The following is a 23065-nucleotide window of genomic DNA, read 5'->3' as shown; positions in this document are numbered from 1 at the left end:
GTTGTCCGGTGTCGGCAGGAGGATTTTCCCCCAGGACACCAATAACAGGCACATCATAATCACTTCCCCTACAAGAGAAAGCTCCTGATTGTTTAACGCAGGGTGAATGTCCGCTGAAGTTCAGATTTTCCAACTTGATAGTTTCACGCATCAATCGCGCAAAACGCTCAACTCGCGCCGCTTCATTCGTGCGAATCCCGTAATTTGCGCCGCTTCATTCGCACATAACGTGCCGCAGGATGTTTATTTGCGTCTTTTCATTGACTTAACATGTTAATTACTCGCATTTGACTCTTCTTCCGCGTCTGGTGTGCATGCAGCATTAGGTTTATGGCAGTATGTTTTGTGTCAAACCAGATTGGTTTTTTTTGACGTTATATTTTTGAAAATTATATAATCTATTTTCAAATTACTAACTACCCAAGAAAATGTATGTTGCTCCATTGTGTGGATCATGATTAAAGTGCAGTTGCTGGCTCTAATTGAAATGACTGAGAAATATTTTTGGTAAAAAATAAAATAAAAAATAAATAAATCACCCATTGAAAATTGTGAACGGTGTATCACTACTTGCGACAAAATAGAGTTAGTTGCACCAGTGTGAAGAGCGAGTCTAGAGCTCCAAGTAATACACAAATATTTGAGGAACTGGAAATAAAGGGAAGTATATTAATTTAAAAAAAAGAAAGAAAAAAAAAAGATTCCATAGATTTTGTAATCTCAATATTGTGAATGATTTTAGCCACATTGTGAAGCCATAGTCCAAGTAACTTCAGTGCATCGACTGTAATCATACGAAGCCATTTTGTTATTTAAACTTTTTTTATGCAACAGTCAATTTGCATGTTAATTTGCTATGAAGAAATGGAAATAATTTATTATTGACATGCTGATTTATGTGAAATCTTAAATATAGGTCTATATAATCACCTTGCTATTTGAAATATTACTGTTTTTTTTTTTGCTTCAGGCTGTTCTAAGATCAGTTCAAACTTTTATGAAGTTTTTATAATAAAATCGTTGTTCACTGTATAAAAACATACAATTTTGAAATATTTCTATACTTCAAACCTAGAGTTATGGGTTATCAATATTGACCCAAAAATCCATTTCAGTGCATCCCTAATACCTACTAAAGGACAGAAAATATGACTTTACAAACTGTTTTGTAAATGAATCAAATCAAACATTTTCATATTAGTCAATATCATTACTGAAATTAATTTAAAACTGAATAAATTTAAATGTACACATATTTAAATAAACAGACTCAATGATGGGCTAAAAATCTGCGGAAATCTGTGGATTTTGGCATGTGTAGATTCCATGTGGGTCTATTTATGAATGCTCAAAACGCTTAAATGTATTGCTAACTCCAGTAAAAAGTGTGTATAGTAGCAAGTTAAAGTCATATTTCTCTCCCTCTTTTTCATATATACATTACAGAGAAGTATTACAATGTTTATTACAAAGTGGAACACATTATATCTATTAATGAAGCACCTGATACATCACGAGTCACAGTACCAGTATTCCCTGTACCTGCTGCTGCTTCCAAAACTTTACAGCAGAAAAAAAATAAAAAGATAATTATATATTGTGGACCATTGCAACATAAAATTTAGTTTTTTTTTACTCCAAGTTCATATTCTTAAAAATTATAAGTATTAAAGCCGATGTTAAGAGTATTTGTACATCATACCTGCCAACATTTGTCCCTAAGGATCCGGAAGACAGGGGGGGTTAGGTTCGGGGGTGAGGTGTCTGAATAACACTGTTCAGAACCGGGTACTGTGTATATAGTGGTGTTAGTACTGTGAAGCGCAGGTGGGTGAAATCACGGGGATTTTCCGGAAGAAATAAAACGGGAGGGTGGCAGGAGATGGGTCTGAAATACGGGAGACTCCCGGGAAAAACAGGAGTGTTGGCGGGTATGCAGTGCATCCCTTATCAAAACTAAGATTTCTAAAGATATTTTTCTAATTAATCCACTTTGGAGATAATTAAAAATAAGATAACTAATAAATAATTATTTATTTATAATTATTTATTATAAATAACCCCTCTACTGACAAAGGTCCAGTATTTGGCCCATACATTAGCTCATTTGTCCTATTTTGACTGTTATGCCATCATAAATAATCAAATTAACCCAATCCCAAAAGGCTTTAAGACCTAAAGTAAGAACTACAAAGTAAAGTCAACTTTCACTGTATTGTTAAATAGAAAAAACATTTTACAAAGTAACTTGGACCTTCTTGAAAGAAAAAGTTACCAATAAAATGTTGTGAAGCACCAAAGGCAGCCCATATTACGTTACTTATAATACTTATTAGGCTATTGTTGTCATCCATGAATTATCAAATGTACTTTTTACAAGAGAGGCTAGAAAAATTGTAAAGCTCTAGGTTATTATCATTGTTATTAATTAATTAATTTATTATTCTTATTTATTTATTATTGATTATTTAAAAGAAATCCAGCTTATTAACACTGCATTGTTTAATTAGGATATTAAAATACAGTAAAAACCCTTTAGAAAAAAGGTAATTTCTCTGTAAGAATTGTCAAAATAGCCAAATAAATTCAAAAAGATTTTTAAAGCACATGTATTAATTTTGCATTTCTAAAAATGACCTGGCAACCTATAAAAATGCAATCAGCCAAATTATACATAATAGTTAAGACTAGAAGTAACCCATAAATGTAATAAGTTGTAAAAACCTCATGCCTGGTCAACAGTTGCAGGTCTGTGAGAGATATCTGATCATTACAAATCCAGGATGTATGAACAGATCCATATGTACAGTTCACCTTCATAATCCCGTTGTCAAACTTAACTAATCGGCTGAGGACTTAAATTAGATTGAAGCACTTATTTTGAATGGCAGCCGGATTCTGCAGTTAATCTCTCTGGTCTGTCGGGCTGACTGCCAGGTATAAAGAACTGACGAGCGGGGGGAAACAAGTGGATCAGTCTGAACTGATCCCGAAAAACCATTTTAAATAAGTATATTCCATCAGATGCGAGTCTGAACGTAGCGACTGCATATTCAGTTGCTAATATGTAGTCCTGCAATGCAAATCATGCCGTCTGTTAAGAAGAGTTGAGCTTTTATGTTTGCACAGGAACAGATTACTATCTGCACTCGACAAACAGTAAAATGAGTAAATAAGGGACTTGAGCTTTATATAGGACCAGAACACCACCAAAGCCATTTCACTAATGTTGGAGCAAAACGCATACATATGAAGAACAAATAAGCCCCAGTGTGTCCGAGGCATGCAAGGACCCATAAGTCTTCGCTCCTGGATGAATACCTTAACGGTGTATTCATGTCACTACGGCACACAGAGAGAGTTCCAGAGTCGCCGCGTCAGCAAAAGTCCAGCTTTGACACACAGTGGAAAAAACTGCTGGAGAAACTCTAGAAAAGCACAGAGTTAGCTTCTTAATTCATCGCAAGCTCGATTCCTACACAACCCAAATCCAACTACATGTCTGAAATAGTAATATGGAGTTTAGAATTCAAGACCAATTTCCCCAATCGCAACTGATTACAACTTAGATTTTTTTTTGACAACTTTGAATTTTACTAGCATCACTGGTTCTACGACTTGAATGTGCTTGTTAAGTTGTGACGTGTGGAACACTGTGTCCTGGTCCATGCCGCTACTCATTTGAATTGAGAAACTATTCATTTATGGCCAAATTTAGTCATATGCCACATATTAAAGTGAATTTCATATTTAATCATGGTGTACACATCAGTCTTTGTACTTGCTTCAGAGACGTCAATATTTTAACAATTTATAAAAAATGTATCACTTTCTGGCCATAGGATATTGGGTATGGACATACATATTGCGATTTTTGAAATATTACATCACTTTGTAAACGTTTATTATTACCATTTGTTGAGTCTTTCCATACAGTTTGATAGAACGCTTGGACCTGGAAGCCACTTCAAGTGAAATCACACTTAACTAGCAGATTGCTTCAGAACTAGATGACATTTCAAAAGGTAACCCAATAACTGCTACATTGTAAAACCCAATAAGTTAAGGTAACTAAGACCATTTGAGGAAATCGATTGCAACAAACCATAAGTTCAAAAACTAATCCTAATGAATACTGTGAACTTAATCTATTTGAGTAAACGAAGCAAAACCCAATAAATGAAGTGAACTCAAACCAACTGAGTACTGCAAAACTCAGTCAAGTCAACTCAAACCGTTGAGGAAACCAATAGCTACAAACCATAAGTTAAAAAACTAATATATAGGAGTACTGTGAACTTACTCCATTTAAGATGAAGTAATGAGGTATTTAATTAACTCATTATCTTCAACACGGAGTTCAAACCTCTTTTCAAATGAGTAGAATTAACTTGCAGTAAATTGAGTTACCTACACTCATTTCATTTGATAAAGTTGACTGTCGGGTTTTACAGTGTACAAAACAAGCCATTATCATTGGTCAATCAAACAGGTTGCCCCGCACCCAACTCTATACCCAGGAACAAGGTTGACATTAAATATACATGTAAAATAAATAGCCTCAAGAACTCATCTCTGCGTGTTTTATTACAAGAAATGACTTTAATGAACAGCATTAGATGTTTTATCTAGGTTAATATAATATATAACACAATAATATAGGGTGTTATATGCAAAATTTTCAATTTAACAAAATATACTTAATGAATAGGGCTGGGCAATTAATCGAAAAGTAACCGAAATAGACATTCAGCACCTATAATCGATCTCATTTTTCTAGGTCAATTTTTTCAATTATTTTCCCCTAGCGCATGTGGAGACCTCGCACGGTTAAGCTGATTTATACTTCTGCATGGAGCGCACACATGGTCCAGCAGAGGCTTCTTGTGGTCGCATACCTGCGCACCTTTGCAAATAATTTAACTGCAGGTTGTTTATTTATTTTCACTTTTTATAGGAATAAAGTGACTGCTTGTTTTAGGCAATGTTTGTTTTAATTTCAGTTCAGTGTTGATGTTCACCCTTCATTCAAAAAACTCTACTTGTCAGTGAACTATGTTAACAATAAAAATAAACATGGTAACCCTTATCGAGCCAAATTTTATATTCGAAAATAAAAAAACACTAATGTTTGAAACTGGAATTTGAAATAAAACTACAACATAAAACAATATAGCATAATGTACTTTCTCAAATTCTTAAAAAAGTTACTAAAATGAAAGAAAAAAAAAACATACAATCTGCATGAATCTTGCATTAATACATTTTGAAGAGCAGGTCATTTGATATTTTAAAGTGTTCTAATATTATTTTGGAGTCTCCCACAAGTTTAAGTGCAACTAATATTAGAAAAGTTGTACTTTTATTAAAATATGCATTTAATTTTAGAATAAATTTAAACCAGGGCTTAGGGCTGGGATACACAATACCAACAATTAGCTACTGGGCCTCGTCATTGGGTTCAGTGTAAATCTGACTAGTTGATTTAGCGCGTTTCGCCTCTTGTCGGGTTAATGAAGGAGCTCATTGGGCAAATTCAGCATGTAGAATGGTGTTTACCAGCATTTAGACCCAATCCCAATTCTATTTTTGAACCCCTACCCCTTTGCCCTTGAAAAGGAGTGTGAAGGCCTTTAAAACTTAACCCTAAGAAATGGGACAACACTACAACACCTGCACACGTCATCATATGTCACCGCGATCCCTTACTTAATGAGATCAACGATGGCAACTGCTGTAGTTCTTTCAGATGCGTTATTTTTATATCTAATGTGGCAATAAGATCGTAACTGTACTGTGCATTTACACTGTGGCCATATTCATCTATGTAAACACACAAAAACAACATTAACTTTATACCAGACACTGTAAAAAGCTCATTCCTAGCCACTAGACTTTTCTGACAGGGTATTCCAGTGTCCGAGTGACCGAATGTTTTGGGACTACTATACAGGAGTTATTATTAGAGATTATAGATAGCAAAATTGTGCAGTTTTTTTTATGGTGAAACACAAATGTTATGAAAGAACTAATACATATGCTTGTTTGATGTAAAAATTTGCAATAATGACAAAAAATTCTGTGTGCAGCCATGCAGATAGTGTATTCTGGGAAATTCTTACTACTTGGTTTCGAGTGTGGTTCAAGCCCTTCCCCTCAGCCGTTAAAGCTAAAGAGAATTGGGACACCCCTACCCCTTCACGTGAACATGCAAAATGAGAAGGGCTAAGGGGTAGAATTGGGATTGGGCCTTACTGTCTACAAGCCCCTCCATAACATAATCGAAGTCTAATTTTTGATTGGTCATGCCATATTTATATCATGTCAAGAACAAAACAGCCATTTTAGCATGTTCCTTTTGTCATGGGCTGGCAGGGAACATGCAAATGTGTTACAGTGGTCACGCTGACAGATCAGCAGCAGTCAAAAGACTCAAAAATATAACAACTTAAGGAGATTCAGAGCCGACACTCTTTTGAGCAATTGCTTTAATTACCATGCACCTTGTGATTACCAACTTTGCGGGCTGCTTAGATTTTGGACAGCTTTGTTACAAACTGACAATAATATATTTTTTCTATTTAAAAACCCCTGTGATCTGCTCTTTACCAGGTGTAAAACAAACTTTAAAAAATATACTGCAGAATTACTGAAATCTTAAAACATTTATGAAAAAAACTGAAATGGGAAAATTGGAGAAATCTAAAAATGAACACAAACAGCAAAAATATTTAAGTAAAATGTTTTTCTAATAAAAATGACAATCAGATCTCCTATTTGTAAGTAATAAATAGCTCTGTTTTATGAGACCAGTAAAAAGGTGGTGATTTCCAAGAAAACCAATGACCAATTATTGTTATCATCAGGCAGGATACCCCTCCACAAAAACCACACCTAACTGATAATGACAGTCAGCTGAAAATGAAACGCTCAAACTCTAATACAATGGCATGCACTTCTGGCCTACAGCCAAAACAGAAGAGTCTTTCAGAACAAAACGATACCGTGCCCTCCATTACACACGTCTAGAAGTCTCCAATTCTCTCCCCCTGACTTTCCTCATCTGACGTTATCAGGAAGTAGGAATCGAACAGTAAAAACATCATAGATTGCAACAGCCATGTGTCAGTCTCCAGCCCTTCCTGTTTACCAGCTGCCACCATCTCAAATACAGGAGGATCTGCCGTGTTTCTCAGGTACAAAATGGAATGGCTCTTGGAAACAAAACTCTTCTTTTGGAGAACGCCACTTGTATTCAGGCTTGTCCTTGGCGTGGCATGAGATTTGGAGAGACATGCCTGCTACGACTCACTTGAGAGCTGCCAAGTGGCTTAACTGGTTGCTTAATGGACACTCAATAGGGTACGTCAGTTTTGGACAACACCCGGCACACGCTGACAGAAGTGTATTGGGATATTCTTGCTTGATATTCTTGATTTAAGATCAAGGTTTTGCTATTGATTTTGTGTTCACTGCATTTATATAGTATGGTTTCTTGACATCAAGTTGGTTGCACCCAATATATTTACAACAAGCCACCTCGAGTCATCCTTCAGACAAAACTATTTAAGCCACCACCGCGACACACCCAGGCAGACCAACCTTGAACTACACCTCTTCTCCACCATGAGAAACCGCAGAAGCATTTCAAGAGGATTGTGATTTCATACATGATGAACAACAGCTACACTTTTACACAAAGTCCAAAGTTTCAGAATTGAAGAGATGAAATGGCAGTTCACAATAAGCCCAGGTGTCAAAATCATCTTGGGTCAGTTTGTGTCCATTCACTGTTATTCAGAGCTTAACGTAATAACAAATCAATTAAAAGGATTACTTGGGTAATATTGGGATACAAAAGATATATTACAAAAGTCGATGTGTCAGTGTCTTTAGTAAAACAATTTTAAACTTTATTTTGATAATTATACACTATTATACAAATTTCTGTGGTCGTCAAGATTTTTTAAAATGGTTTTTGAGGCATATGCTCAGCCAGACTAGCTTAAAAAAAATAAAGTTAAATTAGGAATGCATGAATATATTGAATATATTGTTTTCATAACTGTCATTCTTTTCATTACCCAATTGTTCAACTCGGTTACATTTTCAAATTACCCCAAGTAAGGCTGGGCGATAAATACATTTTATTGATTAACTCAAGTGTGTAGTTTACATCAACGCTCCTATAGATTTCCCATAGGTTTTTTTCTTGGCCTTTTTATATCCTTTAATTATATACTTATGATATGCTCAAGCTAATTGATTATCATTAATCGTAGGGCTGGGAGATATTGCAAAAAAATGTATCACTATGTCATGTTTCATATTATTCGATATTGATAATTATTGAATAGCTTTTAACATTTCATTTAGGAATATTAGGACCTTTTTTATTTAACCACTTTGTTATAATTTACCAACTTTACTAAAGCAAATTGTTTTAATAATCAAAAGCAAAAACTAAGGCAAATAGTTTTAATAGTCAAAAATAAAATATTGATATTTTGTCAATATCGATAACACATTTTTATTGATATTGACAATGGTGTTTTGATCAATAAATATCAATAGCGATTGTATCACCCAGCCCTAGTTAATCGATTAATTTAAATTGGGGATTTTTTGTAAAAGCCCATATCGCCCAGCTGTGACCTGGGGTTCAGTGGTACACATTTGATACAGATCTTTCAGTTTGGTCAATTAAATGTTTACTGAGAAGTTACGAAACACCAATATATGGTGCGGCTAAATATCAATTTCGATATAAACAGCCCTGGGAGTAAGGATATGTTTACTGAACAACACTGAAAGGTCAAGACCAACTCTTCATGGACATTCACACAGAATCTGTTTTTCCAGTACGATGCTCAACTTCTCCATTGTTTTTCTATGCAAACAAGCATGTGACCATTATGCTCACGTCTTCTGAAAAGCTGTGTTTTTAATATGCAGTCAAAAAAAATTTTACTTTTACACGCAGCACCACACAATGTCAGTTCCAAAACAGCCAGCCAATCAGAAAAAGTCGACGGTTGGGGCAAGCATTGCAAGCTTTTGTTCACACTAGCAAGTTGGCATGTTAACAGTTTTATTTGAAGTTACCGCATATACAATAATTACAAGAACCTTTGCATTTTAAAGCTTTCAATTAAAAAAGGGTCTCGTCTTTCCAATTCTGTTCACTTCATCAGGAAATTCAAATAAGACACTGTTTTAAAGTGGCTTAAGAGTAAGCATGGGACGCTAACCGTTTTCAATGCATACCGCTGTTTGGAAAAGTCAAGGTTTTAAAACTGCCAAAATTTTTCTAAAGATTACATTTTTTACGTTTATTTTTTTGGTTTATTTTCAGGACAACAGTCTCTCCAGCAGAAAAAAAAAATCCAAAGATGCCGTTTTAAATGATAAAGAAATTTGTGTTTTTGAAGCAAATGAAGACAGCAGAAGTGAATGATTCATTTGAATTATTTAGCCTGACATGTTTACTGTTCCAAAATATTATAAATCTTTCAAAAAATTATATTATATTATATTATATATATATTATATTATATTATATATATATTATATTATATATATATATATATATATATATATATATATATATATATATATATATATATATATATATATATATATATATATATATATATATATATATATATATATATATATATATATATATAATATATTTTATTCAAAGAAGAAAAAGTTTTTGATTTTTAACCAGTCATTTAAAAAGAATATATTTTAGAGAAGTGAGCACAATACCGTGATACCATGGTATTTTTATCCAAGGTTATCATACCGTTAAAATATTATACCGGCCCATGCCTACTTGACAGTAGGCCTGTGACGATAAATCATTTTTGATGTGCGATATATTCTCATACGAAATTGCGATAAGTGATATTATTTTCATTTTAATGCAAATTAATGCCTGTGTTTATACAATGACTATACAACAGCAACAGAATAGACTGTAAATGGGTATTAACACTTCAGGACACAATAGAACAAAAAACAAATGCATTTGTAAAAAGGCTTTAAAGTTATTTGTGAACAGTCATTTTTCTGGTAGTGGACCGCAGCTTTGAAACAGAGCTCATTTGCACATCTTCCAACCGTCAACAGTTTTTGGGAAAATGTCAAAATTCACCTTTTTTCGCTTGTTAGTAAGCATTCCTCAACCGTCCTGAACACGCTGACACCATGTAAACATGATGAACGATATATTCTGCATCACCAAAACTTGAGGTGCCGTTCATATATTGCATGATAAGTCGATGTACTGAATATTGAGACAGCCCTACTTGACAGATCACTGCAAAAATGTTTCAGTTCAAGCGTAGCACAAGTGAACGTGAATATGATGATTTCTCCTTCTTTGCAACATGTAATTGCACTAAAAACACAGGAATGAAAATCTCATGCTTTATGTAAATGCTTAATCTGTTTTTTTAGCCTGGAAAGTCATCTATAAAACAGCTCCGCTAGTAAACAACACCACATAATATTAAACGTATCTCTGGCAAGCCATTCATTGAATAGTTCACCAGAGAAATAAGAGATATTTAATCCAAAAACTGAAAAATCTGTTATTTACTCACCATTCACTTGTTCCAAATACTTTTGTTGTTGAATACATGTTTTAAAGAATATTGGAAACCAGTAGCCATTGACTTGCCTTTTTTCCACTACTGAAAACATCAGTGGTTCTAAAATTGGTTCCAGTTTCCAGCGTTCTTCAAAACATTATGCATAAAACAGAAGAAAGAATCTCATAAAGGTTTGGAAACCCTTGATGTAGAGTAAACTTTCATTTTTAGGTGAACTAGTCATTGAAGAGCATTTCCACTAAAAAAATTCTCCACCATCATGATATTTTATGTTTTAAGGGGTGTTTAACGTTTTAAGTAAATCTCTCATGAAAACAAGATCTGAAATCTTGTGTAAATAATAAATCACAATATTTAGTTAATCACAATAACTTTAGTTTAATAAAAAAATAAGTTTAGCTTTAATACTTGACATACTAAAACCATACACTGTAAAACCCAACAGTCAATTTTATCAAGTGAAATGAGTGTAGTTAACTCAAAATTTACTCTTTTGAAGTTAATTAAATACTTCAACTTAAATGGAGTAAGTTCATAGTACTCATATAGATTAGTTTTTTCAACTCAAATGGTTTGTTGCAATCGGTTTCCTCAAATGGTTTGAGTTGCCTTAACTTATTGGGTTTTACAGTACTCAGTTGGTTTGAGTTCTCTTCATTTATCAGGTTTTACTGTGCTCAACTTGCTTCGTTTACTCAACTAGATCAAGTTCACAGTACTCATTAGGACTATTTTTTTGAACTTAAATACTTTGTTGCAATCGGTTTCCTCAAACCTGAACTCGCTGACACCATGTAAACATGATGAACGATATATTTTGCATCACCAAAACTTGAGGTGCCGTTCATATATTGCATGATAAGTCGATGTACTGAACTGTAAGACTGTACAAACGGTTTGAATTCCCTTAACTTTTTGGGATTTACAGTGTAGGGGACGTTCTAAATTGCATATGTGTGCACTATTCTTTGCCATTTTATAGTAGAAATAGTGCATTCACACCAAAAATCCTAGAAAGAACGAGTGCCCTTTAAATACCTGTACACATTCAACCAATAAAAGAAGAATGGAACATGAATGACTATGGCTGAGTGTAAAAGTGAATAAGTGCATAGTGTATCATGTGTCATTTGGGATGCAACTTATGACTTCATATCTGAGGTGCCTGCATACCAAATCATTATATCCTTTATATCAGAACTGCTCATTGTACAAGACTCAAAAAAACATATTTTAGCTGCTTGGTCAAACTAGTTTTTTTTTAAAAATAAGCTGACTCAACACAATCCCTCTGCTTTTGTTTTTGGAGGGACAACATAAATGTTTTATGTTCAATCCACTTAAATTTGTACAAACAATTAGGTTAACAATAAATTTGTGTTAGGACAGCATGAGGAAATTGTGTGGAACCCAGCATTTTTATTGTGAATATTTATATATCTCTGTGTGTGTATGTAAAACTAATAAAAATTACTTCATAATAATCACACACTTTTAATCAGCATTAACCATAATCCTATAAATGCCTCATAAAGGAAATGCAACAAACTCAAAAGATATCCCAGTTTATCATAAAACAAGCAGCTCAAAAAAAAAAAAAAAAAGGCTAAAAAAAAAATTCTTATGATATCTACTATCACCAGTAGGACATACTGGTTAGCCTAAACTAGAAACTGAAACTTTGAACTCTGCCCTTGGTCTCAACCTCTGAACTCAAGACTCAACTTACAGGTTACTGGTCACAAACGTTTTTTTAAACAAGTAAAAGGAAAAGAAACAATAATCTCAATAAGCAGATTAACCTTTTATCTTCAAACCATCTGACGTGTAATAACAGTGGCCACTGTAAATGAAACTTCACACTCGTATCTTGGTTTTCATATGAACACTTTTACATGACTGGTGTAAATATCACATGACCAGTTGGCCCTCTCTGAAAAATGATGTCTGTGTCAAAGGTCCATAAAAGGAATCATGTAAAACGTGTCAGAATGCAGATATCACCATCATATTCGGAACATATATCATATTCAAAAGGTCTATTCTTCAACATTTATTACGACAAACCAAATCAAAATACAAGACTGGCATATTTGACCCTTGGGAAACTCATCCTGAAAATTTTATTCATAATACAAACTGTATATCTGTAGATTTCAAAACATTATTAAAATAATCAAAACAAAGTGAAAGTAAAATGTATGTTGTATGTTTACCATTTTCACCACCATTAGGTCTTGCAGCAATTTTAACTCTGTAGTTTCCCCATAAAGTTACATTTGTTATCATGAATAAAACATACTTAAAAACTAACTTAGGTAGCCATTACCCAAAAACAGATAACACTGCCCTGTATTACTACAATACAACGTTTATAAAACACAATGACTTACTTAATGACAAAATCCAAAATATCCTAACTTCTTGTTTTTAAAAGGAGTTTGAGATTAGCAAAGCTCAGTGGCAACAAACGAACTCTTAAATAAATAAAACCCGGCGAGTTTAGTGCTGAGGAAGCAAAACTAGTTAGCTAACCCGGCTAACATCAGCTAATGCTGACTAACTCATCAACTCCAATTAGCAGGCGAGCTAAATGACTAGTTTATTTCCCCAAACAGAACACAATTAACAACTTTCTCCACTAAAGTTGATTATTATATCGCACGGTATCGGTATCGATGCCTTTAGATGCAATCCGTCAAGTTTACTTGATGAAATTGATGGTTAAGTTTGTAAATCCTCTGTTTAACTCAACTGTCCAGTTGCTAGCAAAGCTAATGTGAAGTCAAAACACTCTGAAAACATACAATATCACTCAATCTCTCTTTAGAAGAGAACTTACTGAGAAGATGAAACGCTTATTGGTCTACTGAGGACCCTCCACGCGTCTGGTTGTTGTTATTTACCACAGTATTTTTGATGTAAAAGTATCCCGGGGATCCCCTCTGTCTATCTGCCCTGCCCGCTGCCGCTCCGGTCGCCAAATAAAGATCCTCGCTGCCTACACATGGACCCGAGTCACCGCACCGCGCATGCGCAGAAGCGCACTGGCCCATATGAAGAGGGACTTGCATGAGGAAGAGCATCCTTACACTTTATTTTTAACCCACGTTGACCCTTCCAGAAAATAAAAGACCACTTGACAGCTCTCTTGCTATACTGGATTACAGGGTTAAGTAAAAAATATATATTTATTTATTAATTCATTGTATTAGATCTCTTTTTTCCTGAAAAACTACAATTGGTAGGAAGAACAAACACTTTCATTTGATGTCATTGGAAATCTGGGGTTTCCACTTGTTACTGATTTCCTAACTTTCTCAAGCTAAAACTTTGGTAGTCTGCTGTATAAACATACCTTAAAACACTGTAACTTTTTGTTCATTTATCCAAAAAGTGCTCTAAATGAAATCCGTTTCAGAAGACAGACGTCAGTTTAATTTTGCATTTATAGATGAAAATAGATGCAGGAACTGTAAATGCAATGATAGTTATCAAAAATATCATTATTCCAGAAATGCTATTTCACAATGAAGTTCTCAAATTACTAAGAAACACATCATTTCTCAGAATGAAATAATCATAAACGTTGTGTGTGTGTGTGCGTGCGTGCGTGTGTGTGTGTTAATTAGCAAGATATCATTTTTTCACCTCTACCAGAAACACAAATAAAGACCAGAAATGCTGACCAGGCCGTAGCCAGAGGGGTTCGGGTGGTTCGAAAGACCCACCCCCCACTGATAATAGGTCCAGAATTTGTCCTATACATGAGCTCATGTCATATTTTTACTGCTCTGACATCTTAAATTGTGAAAATAACCCATCAATGCAGGTTTCCAATAAATGCATACCTGCAAATTAAATCTTTTTTTTGCTTCGCAGGAACGTTGAGTTTGTCGTCACAATGTCAGACAAATCCGTAAACAAATGAAAAATTAAATGAAAGTACAAAAATTAAAATGATTCTTACACCCTGCATCCTTTTTTGTGTGTCTCCAACAGTGTTTAGACATGCACAGAAAGGTTTCTTATTACTGACAACAGATGGTAAGAAAACTGTTTCTCCAATACTTGCGTTAACACTTCACTGAAATTCACACAAATTATACAAAATAAAGCATCAGAAATAATTTTGCCATACATGATTATGAAACATAAATTTGGCAGGAATTATATCTTTAGCTATCACTTACATAAGGTAACATTTCAACAAAAAATATATATATAATTCATATTAAACTGGCTCTTATAGAATGCAAACAATTATTTTTCATGAGTCCAACATCCTGTTAAAGAAAACATATAATCTGATGTAAGAGAAGTCATCTTTTACTACAAGCAACTTTTATTCAGAATTTTTATTCAGAACTTTATTCTTGAAAAAAAAAAATACCAATAAAATAAGCACCAAAGTTAAAATTAATGTTAATTTATTGCTAATTAGGCTGTTTTTGTTATCCATGAACATTTCAAAATGTTTTTTTTTACAAAAGAGATTGGAAAAATTGTAAAGCTCTACATGTTTTTATTTTTTATTCTTCAGATGGCCAAATTCTGACTGAGAAAAGTTGAATGAGCTCGATTAAGATTACGATTATTATTATTATTACGATTAATTAAATGTAAAGGCAAAAAAAACAGTTCTGTATAGTATACGCTCAGTATAAGAAGTTTTAATAAAATAACGGTTAAAACACTGAATACATTTAAACTTAATTTTACAGAATGTTTAAAATTATTAGAAGCCATTTCGAATCATTTAACGTTCCACTTCCATTCTATCTAACATTTCTAACGACTAATCTGTGTATCAATGCCTCTAAATGTCTTCAAGGTTTCAGGCCAACATCAAACATTTTATCTAGATGCTATTTTATTAAATTAAGACTCTAAAACATTCCAATATAATATATTGAGGTAAAGTTGGTTTTATATTCACACATTCGTTCAGTGTCAACTTCTGACAGGATCCCTATATTATTAACCATGCTACTTTGAATATTCGGTCAGTAATAGCATGACAATATGACTTCAAAACAACATTAGCAATATTTAATTGACTGTAAACAATGTTGCACTTTGATAGTCATTTGCTGCTTCAATGATTTCTCTATTTATTTTCTCTATTTGCAACGAATACTTTTTTGAAAATACAATATTAAGGAGAAAGTCTGAATGTGTGAATATGAAACCAACTTTATCTCAATATATAATGTCTAATTTTCCAATCTGACTTCATCAATAGAATGCCAGCTATTATTTTGTTTATGAATCGTCAAACTGCAGTACAAAAACTTTTACACCAACAGAGGGCGCTCTACGGCTCACAAAAGCGATTATTTGGAGAGTGTTTAGTTGAAATATATCAGTTTTGTCTCCAGGAGACAACAAAACATTAAGATATTGTTTTAAAAAACGTAATAGCCGACGTTAATATCGGAACTCTCCGCACCAATGTATTTTCTAATTAAACGATTGTGATTGGTCCATTCTGAAGTGCGCTGAGAAAAGTAACAGAAACCACGCTGTCACGCAGTCTACGTAAAGTAGATACAAACTAATTAATAAATAATTAACATCAACACAATTGTTACATTTCATAAACATACCAAGTCCGTCGGTTTCCTCAGTTTGTTTTCGCTTGCTCTGTTGAGGTCGATCATGACCCAGGTAAAGTTCAGGATCCGGGTGGAGCTCAGTGGGTTTTTTATCGACGAAATGAAACGAACACACATAAACTCTTTTCGGTGGACTTTTTAATTTCAGAGCCGAGAGCCAAGCCCGTTTCCTCTCCGCTTTGGTCGGCATACAGTGAAGTGCATACGGCGCAGCACACGGACACTCATTTCTGCTCTTTTGGTGCTCGACACAGATGTTCTCTTGGAAACTCTTCAGCTTTTTCGAGTTGTTGTGACAACCAGGTACAGCACAGGTCGAACCGGAGCTCATTTTAAACTCTGACACTTCAAATCGCTGTGTGTGTATGTCAAAAAATATTTTTAGATTTACCGGAAGCAGAACACCGGCAAGCGGAAATAGGGAGAAGTTAAGAAGTCGAGTGTTTTCTTTGAGTTTATTTGTGTGTTTACGAGGTGGCGACATTGTATAGTTATTTGGGAGATAAAACGTATAAAGTAGAGCCTATAAAATAATTTGTGTAATCAATTTGTTTACTAACTTTTCAATTTGTTTACATAAACAGCTATGGTTTGGACACTAAATGTGGGGATATTTTTCATGTAATTGTAGGCTATCGTTACTTTACTAAAACGTTACTTTTATGTTTTATTATGCTATGTTTTAACATTTTCTGTAGAGTAAATTATATTTTTGTAAGAAACATCTTCAGATCAGAATCAATAGGTCTAAAAAAGTCTGCCTTGTATGGATATCTAGTGACATCTAGTGGTTAGTTTAGGGTTTGACAGCTCATCAAACAATTGTACCCCATAATATAAACAATATCATATAAATATACATAGAAATGTTAAGTTGACAAATAGATATGCATTCCAAATAGCAAAATTAATAAATAAACATAAGTACATTGACTATAGTTAGCATCATAAACTCCAAATTCCAAGTCAAGTCGGGCTTTTTTGTCATTCTGCTACATGTGTGGACATACAGTGGAAGAACTGTCGTGTCTCGCAGGACAACTGTGCTACATAAAAGAATCATAAATACAAACACAACACTGGACATACTGTAAGAGCTATTTTGAAAACCTTTGTGTAACTAACATATACTATAAGATACTTAACTATACACATAAGACGGGCTATACTTTTACATGAGACTGAACAATGTTGAGCAGGATATTGTGCAAGAGAGGTATTAAAGGTGAATATTGTGCAAGACAGGTGTTTAAGGTTTAATATTGTGCAAGAGTTATTTAAGGTTGAAGCGAGCAGTGTAACATTATTGTGGTACATTATTAGTAAACATCCTTTTCATTATGGAGTTCTTGTAAGATTACTTATTGTAAGATACTAATTGTAAGATTAGAAGAGTGTCAGATGCTTAAGAGAGAAGAGTGTTTCTGCAGATGGTTTGTCAAGCCCACTCACCTAATTGAAGCACAATTTGAAATGCACAATGTTTCCAAGAGACATGGAGTGATTAAGAAAGTGTCTATAGTGCAAATGTGCAACCTGGTGCAAGAGTCAGAGAGATGAGAGGGTGTCTTTTCTATAGGTGGTTTGTTAAGCCCACACACCTGTGTGGGACATACTCAGGAATGCATGGGGGTGGATGAGATTTCAGAGGGGGGTAAGTTGACTGGAGTTGAGGGCTCTCTAACAGCCTGTCGGAAGAAGGTGTTGAGTAGTCTAGCCGAGCGGGTTCTAATAATTTAGAGCATTATGTTTGTTTGTTTGTTTATTTATTTGTTTGTTTATAGTTTCTTTTGCTTTGATTGAAGAATTATTCCACCAAATATTGATTACTTGTCTGAATATAAACATTGGTAAATGAATACAGACATATGGCAACTATTTTTGCTTAAATAAATTAATACAATGAAAAAATGTGCAAATGAGAACATTTAATTTAAATTTTAAAAAAAATGTCAAAAGTTAAGTAAATAATAAAAATGAGGTTTTACTCAAATGTATAGCTTTATTTCATAAATCCAGAGGAATTTAAAATGTTCAATTGGTCTCCTAATTTTTTGTATAACTGTATATATTTTTTCTAAATATTATTATTATTATTATTATTTTCCGGGTCCGTTGGAATTTCTGTGTGGAGTTTGCACGTTCTCTCTGTGTTCGCATGGGTTTCCTCTCGGTGCTTTGGTTTCCTTCACAAGTCCAAAAATATGTGGTAAATGTGAATTAGGTAAGCTAAATTGACCGTAGTGTATGTGTGTGAATGAATGTGGGCATCTGCTGCGTAAAACATATGCTGGATAAGTTAGTGGTTCATTCCGCTGTGGCGACCCCTGATTAATAAAGGGACTAATCCGAAAAGAAAATGAATGAACGAATGAATGAAAATATTTTTAAAGACTATACATTAATATTATTGTATAACTAAAACAAATAATAAACATTTGTGTGTGCGAATATATACATATATATTATACATACATTTATATATATATATATGTGTGTGTGTGTGTGTGTGTGTGTGTGTGTGTGTGTGTGTGTGTGTGTGTGTGTGTGTGTGTATACAGTTGAAGTCAGAATTATTAGCCCTTTGAATTTATTTATTTTTTAAATATTTCCCAAATGATGTTTAACAGAGCAAGGGAATTTTCACAGTATGTCTGATAATATTTTTTCTTCTGGAGAAAGTTTTATTTGTTTTATTTTTGCTAGAATAAAAGCAGTTTATAATTTTTAAAAAACATTTTAAGGTCAAAATTATTAGCCCCTTTAAGTAATTTTTTTTCAATAATCTACAGAACAAACCATCATTATACAATAACTTGCCTAATTACCCTAACCTGCCTAGTTAATCTAATTAACCCAGTTAAGTCTTTAAATGTCCCTTTAAGCTGTATAGAAGTGTCTTGTACAATATCTAGTCAAATATTATTTACTGTCATCATGACGAAGATAAAAGAAATCAGTTATTAGAAATGAGTTATTAAAACTATTATGTTTAGAATTGTGTTGAAAAAATCTTCTCTCTGTTAAAAAATAAACAGTGGGGCTAATAAGTCTGACTTTAACTGTATATCTGTAATAACTGTAATCTTTAAGTGTAACAACAAAATAAATAACAGATAAATTAATAAAATAACGAACTTACATAAAATAAAATATATTACTGTTATTGAATAAATAGTTTTCTTTTAGATTAAAAATGTAAAGAAAAATCATATAATATATTATTATTATTATTATTATTATTATTATTATTATTATTATTATTATTATTATTAAATATGTGATATTGTAAACAAGCAACATTTAATTTATTTATTTTTAAATTATTTTATCATTTATAAGTTATTTATATAAGCAATAACTATCTATAGTGTAGCGATTTTTGTCGAAATTGTGTCTTATTCTGAAAGTTTTTAAATAATTTTCCGGTGATGACGTGCTTTAAACATCATCGTCACACCACTAGAGGGCAGCAAAGGCTAAGTTATCCTTGCATTGCTCAGCAATGATATTAATTTTGTAGGGTAACGTAATAAATGCGTCTGATAAATTAATGTCGAGGTTAATAATAATAAAAAAGTCATGCGCATCCCATTTTAAACCAAATGTTTCCTTTTAAAAATATCTGAACTGAATATATTTGTTCTTCAGCATAAATTGCGTTATTTTAGTGAGTTGGTCTTACCACTAGGTGGCAGTATTATAAAGTAATTGCAAGGATTGAGAGTAAAAGGAATCTGATCAAATTCTGGCCTGAACTTGACCTTGACACACACACACACACACACACACACACACACACACACACACACACACACACAAATGTGCCCTTTAGTTTAACATAAAATCCTCTGTGGTGTATTTATAAAACAGTTTTTATTCAGAATACTCAACGTTGGGGGTCTGTCAATAAGCAAGTAAAATACGGATTTTTATCATTTATTAACATAAACGCATGAATTGATAACGATATAAACACCATACTACGTCAAATTAATAAAAATATATCCTCTTAGTACCTGCTAGTAATATTTGTATAATTCTTCGTGTGCTGCCGTAAAATTGGAAGTGTGTGTGTTGAATATTTGATTATTATAGTATTTATCTTGAATTATTTGTATATAGTGATCAGCATCACATCATCTTCTCTTTTGGCCTGGAAAAGCTGAACAAACTTCTGTTTGGCCGCAACTTCCAGGCTGTTTTTCTTCGCCAGATCTTAGGTTGTTTCCATAACTCGGACGTTGCCTTTAGGTACCACTGAGGGGAGAAAATCTATTTGCATGTATTTAAATGATGTATGAATAATTTACAGAAGGCTCGAAGAGGGAAACCAAAACCTGGCAGACATCACGAAGTCAGGAGAAATAGCTTCAGGTTCAGAGAACTTACAGGTACAAAGAAAAAAACGCTACCAAATGGGTTGTTTTCGGTTAAAAACAAATGGGACAGTGTGTATTAAATATGCGAGAGACGTCGCATAATGGCCGTTTGCCAGCTTCTTAAGCATCCACTCACTGGAATCTTCCATAAATCGTCGCCACATTAAAATGCCCCACTCGACATTATGGTAAAGAAAAAAAAAGCCTTGTAAAAAGGCAAAAACGTAAAATTATCAACATGCACTACAAGACAAATGTCATTTTCAGAGAAAAGGGGCTCTATTTACACGACCCGTATTTTCACACACTTAGCCGCTAACCCGCATCTACCCTCTTTCTCGCGTTTCCACAGTCTTGTTAATTTTATATGAAAGAGCATATTTCCAGTTATCAGCGGGGGGTGCAGTAAAAGCGTTTAGGGTCAAAACATGACTGAACTGTGATTGGTTCTTACATTAGAAGAAGAGCGCGGCCCGCGTTTCTGTTCAGCCAATCATACGCGCTCTCCGTATTATTGTTTAATGTCTGCATTCTTTCAAACTCTCCCAAATGATTCGAAAAATAACGACACACAATTGAAGCCCCTAACAGACTGACCCTTCCTTTACAATCCGAAGATTACAGACTGCGACTTTCGTTTGATGGTCACAAGAATCAGGCATGAGGAAATTCACAAATAAATTATTTGTAAACAGAATACAATAAAAGTAGCAATGGAGTCTTAAACTAAAGATGTTCTCTGAATTTAACATTTTTCATCTACAATATAAATAAAGCAAACAAACACAAACATTTAATGATGAAACTGAAATGAGACAACAGACAATATGTTTCCAAGTTCAAAGATATATAATATATTTCCAAAGTTCAATTTCAGCTTGAAATAAATGTAATAATTACATACGATGATGATTAATTAAATTGTTGTCATGTTAAGGATAGTACTCGTCTATTCTATACTCTTAATACTATTTGCAACGAATTTCCTGCCCTGAAATTAGGTGGGAAACATTTCTGTACATCACAAAGCAGATTTGTTGGATAATAAACTTTATCATGGACGAATAATCGGTAACCATTTTAATGTGTAAAATGGGTTTTTGCATGTAGGGCTATTGTTCAGGTGAAAAATAAACACAAACAAAAATATTGGTTTCTAAACAAGTTACTATATATATATATATATATATATATATATATATATATATATATATATATATATATATATATATATATATATATATATATATATATATATATGTATATGTATATGTATATAATGCATCATTGATACATTATTGTATCAAGATATTTTGTATTTAAAGTTAAACTTTCAATTTTAGATTGAAATAATAAACAATATATTCATTAATAAATTTTTAGGCTACAAAACTGTAATGGTCTTAGCACACTGTACAAAAATGCCTCAAATTTTTAAGCTGAATAAAATTAACCTTATGAGTCCATTGAACTTATATTATGTTAAACTGACTTAAACAGCTTGCATAACTTAGAAGTTTAAGTAAGAACAGGATTAACTTAGTTTAATAAGTTACAATGAACTAAAAATATGCTGTCAGGACTAATTAAACATATTCATTTTACGGTGTAGCTATGCTAAAAACAAAGTTCTTTCCAATTCTGACTTCTGATTGGTCAGTACAGCAAGCAATAGCCTCACAACCTCTTCACAACCTTAAAGAAACAGCATAACTTCAGAGTATATAGTCTACCTCAAACGTAGACCCAAGCAATTAAGACACTAATAGGCCTGTCCATCGCTTATTTCCCAGTTATTCATTCATTTTCCTTTGGCTTAACCCCATTTAATCATCTTATCCTTATATGTTTTACACAGCGGATGCCCCTCAAGGCTGCAACCCAGTACTGGAACCCATACACACTCATTTACACTCAAACATGCTAATTATTCAATTCACCTATAGCGCATGTCTTTGGACTGTGGGGGAAATCGGAGCACCCGGAGGAAACCCACGCGAACATGGGGAGAACATGCAAACTCCCCACAGAAATGCCAACTGAGCTGGGGACTCGAACCAGCGACCTTCTTGCTGTGAGGTGACAGTGCTAACCACCGAGCCACCGTGTCGCTCTTCCCCCAGTCATTCGCACAATAGACGGCCACATCTTATTTTAAAAAGGAAACAACACTAATCAGCTACCGCGCTACATTGTTATTCGCTAAATAATCAAGACGAGCTACTTAAACATCTTCAGATTGGCATTTAGAGGCTACACAGACGCATGTATGGATATGAAGTCGGGGGGGCTGCTGCGGGGTCTGACTGGTTTTGCATTAAAAAAGACGAGGTCCTGTGAAAGTTCTGCTCCCTGTGTGTGAATTGAAAAGCTCCAGCATGGTTAGCATGACAAACTGCTCTTCAAGTTCACAGAGTAAGACCTCCCCCGACATACACACACA

At 33.7% G+C, this 23065-nt stretch overlaps 1 protein-coding gene and 1 long non-coding RNA gene across 4 annotated transcripts in view; one reads left to right on the top strand and one right to left on the bottom strand.

The window, feature by feature from the left end:
• The window catches only part of gatad2ab (GATA zinc finger domain containing 2Ab), a 99923-nt gene extending 83337 nt beyond the window's left edge, over positions 1-16586 (bottom strand). For 2 of the 3 annotated variants that reach the window (XM_056447400.1, XM_056447401.1), the window contains exon 1: positions 16232-16586. In XM_056447400.1, coding sequence (XP_056303375.1) covers positions 16232-16571 — 340 coding nt within the window. In that variant the 5' untranslated portion in view covers positions 16572-16586. Of the gene's footprint in view, positions 1-13464; positions 13627-16231 lie in introns of those variants that run through there. The other variant, XM_056447402.1, reaches the window with a different exon arrangement.
• Positions 16401-23065, top strand: part of LOC130215567 (uncharacterized) — a 10608-nt gene continuing 3943 nt past the window's right edge. The window contains exon 1 of the long non-coding RNA XR_008835728.1: positions 16401-16543. This is a non-coding gene — a long non-coding RNA (uncharacterized LOC130215567). The remainder of the gene's footprint in view (positions 16544-23065) is intronic.

The sequence above is a fragment of the Danio aesculapii genome, chromosome 22 (genome assembly GCF_903798145.1).
Source record: "Danio aesculapii chromosome 22, fDanAes4.1, whole genome shotgun sequence".
In the NCBI taxonomy this organism is placed as follows: domain Eukaryota; kingdom Metazoa; phylum Chordata; class Actinopteri; order Cypriniformes; family Danionidae; genus Danio; species Danio aesculapii.
This window is presented reverse-complemented; position numbering and strand designations above follow the sequence as displayed.